Raw genomic sequence first — 9301 nt, 5'->3', positions numbered from 1 at the left:
CAGCTAATTTCAGCTCATTTCCCTCATAATTCTAATTTATGATATTCAAAGTTAGAAAATTTACTTCAATAAACAAAACATTATTCTTTCAGAATGTAAATTGTTTTATATGTTTATTTGAACCCTAAAAAGGGTAGTAAACAATCACTTGTACAATCAAGTAGCCGCAGCCTTCCCTGACACTCCAGCCACCCCTGCAGCTCTGTGGGGCACAGCTGGACAGGTCACAGCACAAGTTCCCACTCAGCAGGTACAGGTGGGCTCTAGATTCTGCTCTCTGACCAGATTCTGATCCTCAGACTGACAGTACTGCCAGGCCAGACTATGCCTGACTCCATCCTCACTATGGGACTAACTCTGAGCCCTGACAGCTCCAGCAGCCCATTGCAGATTAGGGACTGTCCCAGTCACATGATTTCTGGCTGGACAGCACAGCCCTGCACATGGGAGAGTAGGCCCATCACAGATCTGCAGCCTCCTGTCCCTGTGGGTAAGGTGGATGCTAAAGTGGCGGGGTTCACACTGGGTTTTGGGGCATCTGCCGGCAACCAGAGTGCCCTATAGGGCTACAGTGGACCCAGTTCCTGCAAAGGCTCCTCATGTAGAAGCAGGGACTGTGCAAAGGTGCAGGCCATCATTTTCTGGCTCACCCTGGCTGGCCCCCTAGTGTTAAGCCTCCTTAACACTCTCGGAACAGGCAAGACTGTGTGTTACCTGGCTTCCCCTCTGCTGTGCGGATGGGTTGTCTGGCACGATCTGAAATCATGTGGGTCTGGGGGATCAGCTTTTTTCCAAGTGATTTTCTTGTCTTATCTCTGTTCTCTCCTCATCCAGGAGAAATGGGCCTCCTGAGGACAGTGTGACGTGTAAGTCTGGCCACCAACCTGCCACCAGCCTGGGAGGAGGACCATGGATGGCATCATTGAGCAGAAGAGCACACTGGTGCACAGTAAAATCAGCGATGCTGGCAAGAGAAACGGCTTAATTAACACTAGAAACTTCATGGCCGAGAGTAGGGATGGGCTGGTGTCCGTTTACCCAGCTCCCCAGTACCAGAGCCGCCGTGTGGTGGCCAGCACTGTGCCACCCATCCTGGACAGTGGCAGGAATGAGCCCGCACAGCAGTTGCTGGACCCCAACACCCTGCAACAGTCAGTGCAGCCCCACTCCCGGGCCAACATCATCCTGTACTCAGAGGGCCTGCTGCGCTCCTGGGGCGATGGTGTGGCTGGTGATTGCTGTGAGACAACATTCATCGAGGACCGGTCCCCCACCAAAGACAGCCTGGAGTACCCTGATGGGAAGTTCATTGACCTCTCTACTGATGACATCAAAATCCACACGTTGTCCTATGATGTGGAGGAGGAGGATGAATTCCAAGAGCTGGAGGTCAGCGGCCTTCTGGGAATGGGTGGTGGGGGTTTCAGGGCTGCAGGGGGCAACCTGTGAGTACCTGGCAAAAGTTGGGGAATGAAACTAGTGTTCAAAAGTGCAGAGAAACTGAAGGCGTTCTTGGTGCCCTTGCCTGCTGAATGTCTGTGGAAGATAGGAGTGGAGTAAGGTTACGTGAACAGCAGTAAACTTGGTCAGAGATGACCCGAGGGGGTGGCCGTCGGATGGGGCTGCAGGTGGCAGCACTGGGGTGCCAGCTGGGGAACCCTACTGCCCTTCACCTGTCAGGGGGAGAATTGGAGGATATGTGGGAGCAAGATGAGAGAGACACTGGGTCCCAGAGTCACAGAGGCTGGAAGTGTGTAGGAGGGGGAGGCTTGAGAGGTGTTTCTGCTGTCACAGATGGGTTCCTTGATTTTACATTCCAGAGTGTCTCCTGAGAGATTAGAGGTTTATTTGTAGAGCTAAATGTTGCTAGAAGAAATAGTAGAAATTGATAGCCTAAAGGGCAGAGGAGTTAAATTATTGGATGAATCATTTCTTCAGTAGACTGGCCAGCAGGTGAGGGCATCTGAACTACATGCCCTGAAATATGCATCCTGGATGTGGTTTGTCCCTCCAGAGAGGACTCTGGTGGGAGTGTGAAAGCTGCGGCTCAGGAGCATTAACAGGGGGTAGGGCCCCTAGGCCCCCAGAGTCATCCCCCTACAGTGGGGCCACAGGGGGAGTGGCAGAGAGAGACAGAGGAAATGTGGTCAAAAGGAAGGGACATTCGTTTCTGGCTAAGCAGGGGGAATGTTTTCATAAGTGGATGATGCTGGTCAGAGCAGAGGATCCAGGTCCTGGGGAGGAGATGGCCCCCAGCAGGGGTCCAGGGGGCTGGCCTGTCTAGAGTCAGCCTGCTGCTCACCTGGGAGAGATTGGGGAGGGGGCGAAACAAATGGAGAGGTCCATGTGGGGTGAGGTCTGCACAGGTGGGACTTGGGGAAGATTGGAGATCATTCAGAGCCATGGTTTGGAGGAAGTGAGAATTCTAGAAGGCTCCTAGAGAGACTATCAGGTGGCAGAGTATGTGAGGACCCAGTCTGACCAGGCTCATGCCTTCCTCCAGTGATGCAGGCAACTGGCAGGTGGGTGTACTCTGGAGGGAGAAGGTTTGGAATAGAATTGGACCCCACTCAGGGAAACCACAGGGGAGTAATGGGCCAAGGGGACAGCAGGTCAGGTCTGGAGGTACCGACGAGGACCAGGCACAGCTGCAGGGAGACACTGTAATCGGAAAGGAGCGTCAGAAAGGAGGTCAATGTAGGTGTTGAGCAGCCTCAGCAAGAGGAGCCCCAGGACCCTGGCTGGCAGGGGTGGGGAACCCTTAGGGAGAGGGCTCAGGACCCACAACAGCCCTGATGGCACCTGTGGGGGTATAGGCTCATGCTCAGCAAGGGGATGAGGGCAGAGTGCATTAGCTTGTGTCCTGAAGGCTGTGTTAAGTGTCTGCTGCTCCTGAGATCTGAAGGTTTTGCTGAAAGCAGAAGTGAAATGCTGCCTGGCTGCAGAAAGTTAGGGAGATGGGAGCATGAAAACACCATGCTGAGCTCCTCACGGGAGGTCTGAGGACTCTGCACCAGCTTGTTCTGAAAGTGTCTGAAAAAGGGGTGGGACTCTGAGCTCAGGGTGGGGTCAGAAGTCCACTTCGGAGGCTGGCCCCACCCTGATGCATCCTGACGATGAGGGAAAGGAGGCTTGAGGGATGGTGGCAGGAGAGCTGCAGTCCAAAAGGACATGGGGGCAGAGGCAGCCAGCCTGGGAACTCTGCAGGGACTGATAAAGGGTAGAGATGCTGAGACCCGCTGCACATGGCGGACAAGATGGGGGAGACATGAACAAGAAGAAGTGAAGTCTCACTGAGGACCCTATCAGCCACCTAAGGGAGACTGGACTAAGGAAGGGTCCCAAACTCAGACAGGAACGGTCCCTAAGAGTCAGGAAGGCACCCTGAGGAGGGTGGGCCTGTAGAGCCTGAGAGCGTAGGCCTTCCAGAGCTGCCGACCTCTGGGGCCCAGCACAGCCACTGTGCCTCAGCGGGTGGGCCATGCCACTGGAAATCAATCCTGAGTGGATTGTTTAGAGTAGCTGAGAGTCATGCTCCCAAATTAATTCACAGGACACCCTGAAGTGTGCAGGCGTTACATGGAAGAATCGGGAACTGTGTGTGCTTGGCCTTGACCGTGGAGGGTTTTTGGTGGGAGAGCTGTGGTCAGAACTATCTTCAGAAGCTGCTCCGGCCAAGAGTGGGATGGGGCTGGAAGGGAGAAGGAGACAGGGAGGGATAGAGGGCTAAGGTCACCCAGTTCACCCTCTGCCCCCACTGAGGGGCCTGTCAGAAAAGATAAGGACAGCATTAGCAGGGTGACAAAATATCTACAAAGTGAAATTCGTCATTGATATACATGAGGAAAGAAGAGTGGCAAGGCGGGAGTCAGAGACATCCCACAGCCCCCAAGGCTGCCGGCAGAGGTTTTCAGCTTCATTGTGAGTTTTTGGAAAGTCAGCTGAAACATATAAAAAGCCCCAGTAGTAGAAGGCTTGTGACAATAAGTAGGCTGAAAAGGAAATTCTGAGTGTTTCTACCATCCCTTCTGACTGTGAGGATTTAGATGTATCCCCTCCCATGCCCACACACGTCTCTGGAGCAGGTACACTGCTGGGGTCAAAGGGACATGTCTGGGTGCCCCCCCCCATCCTCTTGGTCCTCAGGTAACCTCCCTGCTGCTGCTCATGACAGACTGCACTCAAGGGAATCTTGTCCTCCTCCTTTAAGTCTTGCGTGGGTTTCTGACTGAGCTTGCACATAAACCCAGCTGATATTTAAATGCAAGTTTTTTATTCCTAGTATGCCTGAATCCACATTTTGGCAGTCAATTACCAATTCCATCTTATTGTAATAATTTTTCACATAATGATCTCAGCAGGGACATGCAGGGTTTAGAACTCTAGAAAAGTCTGGAGTCTACTCAGAGCAGTCTCTTAAATTAGCAGTAGGAAATGGATGGAGGAGAAAGGCTTGTCTGTCCTGGTGGGTCCAGGCTTTAGATGGAGGTGCAGACTCCAGGGAGTTGAGCTTTCCCATCCAGTCTTATCCCCTGTGCTAGGACAGGGTGCAGTGCACCGGAAACACCTCTCAGTAATGCAGCACCATGTGCCTTCATGAGAACGGAGAACGACAGAGCCTCCTCTGCACTCAATGTTTATCTAGTGACCTTCAGTGGTGGTAGGAAGATGGAGTATGTTGGCACTTATATCCTGGCAGGAAAGGTGCTTCCCAATAACACTGATGGAATAGCAGATTGTCTGAAAAACAGGCTGCTCCTTAGGCACTTAATGAGAGCTTCTGCTGGACACCCACAGAGCCCACCCCCAACAAGAAATAGGGCTGCTCCCACAGCCTGCGAGGAGCAGAACTGAAGATGCTGTGTGGCTGCTGTTATTCCTACAACACTGTTTAGGACACCAGTGGAGGATTTCAGGGGTCACTCAGAGTGGTTAATTTTGTCCTTTATGAATTCAATGAAAATGAAGATATTTTCTTAGAAGTAGTCTTTCAATATTATTGCAGTGTTTTGGGGAGTTTTTTTTATAAATGAAGAAAAACTAATGACTGATTAGAAGTGCCATTATACAAAAAGTTCTGTGGTTTACTCTTTTTTCCATTTCATTAAATAATAAAGGGGCTGTATCGGTCAGCATTTGTTGCCTGACTAATTATCCCAAATGTAGAGGCTTAATGAACTCATTCGCTCATGTTTCTGAGGGTCACCAAGTGGAGCCAGGCACAGCTGGAGGCTTATTCTGCTGGCCTTGCCTGGGCTCATGCATTTGTCCCTAGTTAGTGGCTGATGGGCTGGGCAGCCCTGCTAGAGAATGTTGGGTGGCTGTTTGCTGCAGTGACAGAGGTGACTGCCTCACCCATCAGACTATTCTGGGCTTTGTCACATGGCAACTGTGCAAGGGATCCCAACAGCAGCAGAGAGGGTGAGTCCCACTGTATGAGGACATTTTAAGTTTTGGCCTATGTCCACATGTGCTTTCTTACTGGGCAAAGGAAGTCACGGGGCCAAGTCCAGAGCCAGCATGAAAGGGACTGCTTACAGTCACAGTATAGGACAAGGATAACAAATTGCCAGTACCACTGAGCAAAAAAAGCATAGACTTTTTTTTTAAACAGGCAAAATTCTGTTTTAAGATCATCTAATTGGACAGAGTGACAATAGCCATGGACATATTGTGACTGAAACAAAAATTATACATATTGATTGGGAGCTCTTTCCAGAAGGCAATTCTGCTTCAGAAAAGGAACAAAAATGTAATTTTAATGTCCTTAGGATTTTTGTGTCTTCACTTGGTCTATTGCAAAGTGACACTGTTTCCTGAAAAGCACAGTTTTCAGAAAGCCTTGCCCTGGGTGGGAGCAGGCCCCTCTCGCTGGGCCTCCTGTGTGCTAGGGCCCAGCCAGCATTTGTCCCAGTGTCGTGGCCAGGGGAGGCTTATCCCCAGCACTTACAAGGCAGAATTTCAAGGTCCAGAGAGGTTTGCTCACTTGACCCACATCTCTTCAAGAGCACATGGGGTTTTCAGGTTGCCTTGGTGGTGGTGGTGGTAGCACGAACAGGTTTTATAGCTCAGTTTGAGGATATTTTCAGAAGGTCTGCAGGCATTCAGCAGGTGTGTGATTTGTCATGCTCCCCCTTAAGTCACCGAGTGGAGTGGGTCCTGGTGTGATACCAGGCAGGAGGACTTAAGGGGGCCTCTGAGGGTGAGGGTACAAAGGAGCTGCTCATTATCCAATCACTGTGCCCTGTGTGACCACAAAGGCACTTACAGGGGTGCCTGCAGGACACTCCAGGTGTGATAATTGGACCTGGTGTCTGGAAGCCCAGGGCCTCCTCCCAGGTATGTGACCTCTGCTTCATCTGATTCCCAGCCAGTAGCTAAAACTGCAGCCTCCAGTGCCACCAACAGCAGGAAGCCACCTCTCCTTTTCACACAAAGGAAATCAGAGTGATTTCAGGGACAAGTAATAAAGCACTTCTATAAAATATGCAATTTGAGTGTAAACCTGTGAAATCAGGTGGCTGGAGACCTGACAGCCTCTTGCTGTTAGAGATGATGACCGGACATGAAAAGGCATATTATTGCCCACTCATTTGTGATAATGGAAAACCTGTGAGGCCCTGGGGCACACAGACTTGGACATCATCACTTAGACACAGTGACCCTGAGGACTGAGACTTTCCTTCACTGAAGGAAGACAGGAGAGGACACCCATATTTCTGGGGCACCTTCTCTGCTACGCACTCCACATGCATCCTGCCTCCTAGTTGCATGATGCTGGGGACCGGTGATATGGCTGTCCTCGTCCTACATGCAGGGCACTGAAGCTTGGGCTATTTCCAAGATAACACAGTTGGCTTTGCTGGCAACCCTTGGATTTGAGACGGACGTGCTGCCTTTCGACTCTTGTCTGCTAGTGACAGTGCTGTGCTACATTAGGGAAACAACATCTGCACAGCTGTGAACTTCTGCCTCAGCACTGGGCCATATCCACCCACAAAACACACAGCTGAGCTGGGGTTGTCCTAGGCCACTTCCCTCCTGTGAACACTCAGCTAGGCCTCTCCAGGACCCTCGAGCCTGTCTTCCCATTAAAAAACTTGAAACATGGTGAAGGACGTAAAATTTTATAATGTAGCACTTACACACACTGTATTCATAAATATGGAAGAAGGAGGAAGGACTCTACACACATTTGAAGAAAACCCCAAAGCGTGAATGAGATAGAACAAGAACAATGAGTAGAACAACCAGCCCAGATGGAACACAAAGAATTTGGAAAATAATAGGCAGTGTTTTGAAAATTGTTTTTAGTAGCCCCAGAGAGATGTGTGGGACTGATTTGGGTTGGGTGGATATCCTGGTTTTTGTTTTGTTCCTTTGTTTGATCACCTCCTTGCACCTGCTTGAACTTCAAAGACAAAGTTGAATGGAATTGGGAAGAGTCAGAGACCATCCTGGCCTTGCTCCCAGTCTGGGGCAGAAGCATCAGCCTTCCACAAATAAGCATAGTGTCACCTGCCGTGTTTGTAGACACTCTTTAATCAGGTTTAGGTGTTCCCTTCACTCACTGCTTTTTTTTAAACCAAAAATTAAGTATTCAGTTTGTCAGATGCTTTTCTCTATTTCTATTAGTACTTGGGTTTATTTGTCATTTTTCTTTTGCCCTTTAATGCTATGTAGTGTTACATTAAACTATGCTTTGCAGACATTAAACTATCTTTGCATCTTTGCCAGGTAGATAAATCTCACTTTGTCATGGTATACAATCCTCTTTAAATATTGCTTGGTTTGATTATTTAGTAATTTGTTACGGATTTATATATCTATGTCTATGAGGAATATTGGTCTGTTTTTTCCTTTTCTCGTGATATCTTTTTCTGGCCTTGGTGTCAGGGTAATATTGGCCTCATAGAATAAGTTAGGAACTATTAGTTGGGAATCTAACTTTCCTCTATTTTCTGAAAGATTCTGTGTGGTATTGGTATGATTTCTTTTCAAGTATTTGTTAGAAGTCACAAGTGAAGCCATCTGGGCTTAAGCTCTTCCTTCTGGGAATATTTTCAATTATTGAACTAATTCTGTTTCTTTCTCTTTTCAATTTTGTTAGTTCTAGCTTTGCATATTTTTAGACTCCATTGTGAGTTATGTGTACATTTATAATTGTTATGTCTTGCTTAACTATTAACCATTTTATTATAAAGTTTCCCTCTTTGTCTCAAGGTCCATCTTTGGATATTAATTGGCTGTTCCACTTATTATTTTCATAGTACATCTTTTTCCATCTTTTGGCTGAGTATTTTTGCCTCTGAATTTAAAGTGTGTCCCTAGTAGAAAGCACATACTTGAATCTTATTTTTTAAATAATTAACTCTTACACACTCCCTTTTGATTATAGTATTTTATTTAGTTTATTTACATTAATGAAGTTTTTGATATGATTAGAATCATATCTGCCATTTTGACTTTTATTTTCTACACAGTCCTTGGTTTTGCTATTATTCATTTCTTCTTTCTGCTTTTTTCTATGCTAAATACGTATGATTAGAATACCAGTTTAATTTCTCTGTTTGTACTTTCACTGTATTTTTTAGTAGTGTCTCTGTAGATTACAATAAGCATCTTAATTTAGTCAGTTTACTGTAAATTACAACTAAATTTATTCCAGTAATAGAAATTATGTTCTTATTATAGTCCCTAGTATAGCTATATCCCTAGGATAGCTCCATTTTCTCTCCCCTTTTTGTTTATATTATGTATATATTTCTTATATGTTATCAATCCAATAGTAGGGTTATAGTGATTGACTTAACAGTTGTCTTTTAAGAATTACAAGAGAAAAAAAGAAAAATATACGTCCATACTAGTTACTCTTACCCTGATACACTCCATGTACCCTTACATGTGCAGTTACTCTTAATTAAACTGTTTCCTGTGTCCTCTCTCTCTCTTCTGTGAATTCAGATTACTATCTGATACCCTTTACTTTCAGCCTGAAGACTTCCCTTACTGTATCCTGTAAGGCAAGTCTGCCAGGAACAAATCCTCTTAGTCTTTTTGCCTGAGAATGTCTGTATTTAGCCCTTGTTGGTCTGTTTGCCATAAAGTTCGTTTGCCAGTTGCTTTGTTCACTTTGAACGTGTCACTCTGTTGCCTTCAAATTTGCGTTGCTTCTGTTTCTTAAGAAAAGTTGTATTGATATTTCCCTGATCAAGACAAGTCCTTTTTTTCCCTTTTATTTCTTTCAAGATTGCTGTTATCTTTAAACAATTTGATATGTCTTGGGTGTGAGCCTTTCAGC

General features: G+C 47.0%; 1 protein-coding gene across 1 annotated transcript in view; it reads left to right on the top strand.

The window, feature by feature from the left end:
- The first annotated feature begins 832 nt into the window (after positions 1-832).
- The window catches only part of SYNDIG1 (synapse differentiation inducing 1), a 67170-nt gene continuing 58701 nt past the window's right edge, over positions 833-9301 (top strand). Inside the window, exon 1 of the mRNA XM_003801087.3 lies at positions 833-1389. Coding sequence (XP_003801135.1) covers positions 910-1389 — 480 coding nt within the window. The 5' untranslated portion in view covers positions 833-909. The remainder of the gene's footprint in view (positions 1390-9301) is intronic.

Source organism: Otolemur garnettii, unplaced genomic scaffold (genome assembly GCF_000181295.1).
Source record: "Otolemur garnettii isolate 467f Iridium unplaced genomic scaffold, OtoGar3 scaffold00197, whole genome shotgun sequence".
Taxonomy (NCBI): Eukaryota; Metazoa; Chordata; class Mammalia; order Primates; family Galagidae; genus Otolemur; species Otolemur garnettii.
This window is presented reverse-complemented; position numbering and strand designations above follow the sequence as displayed.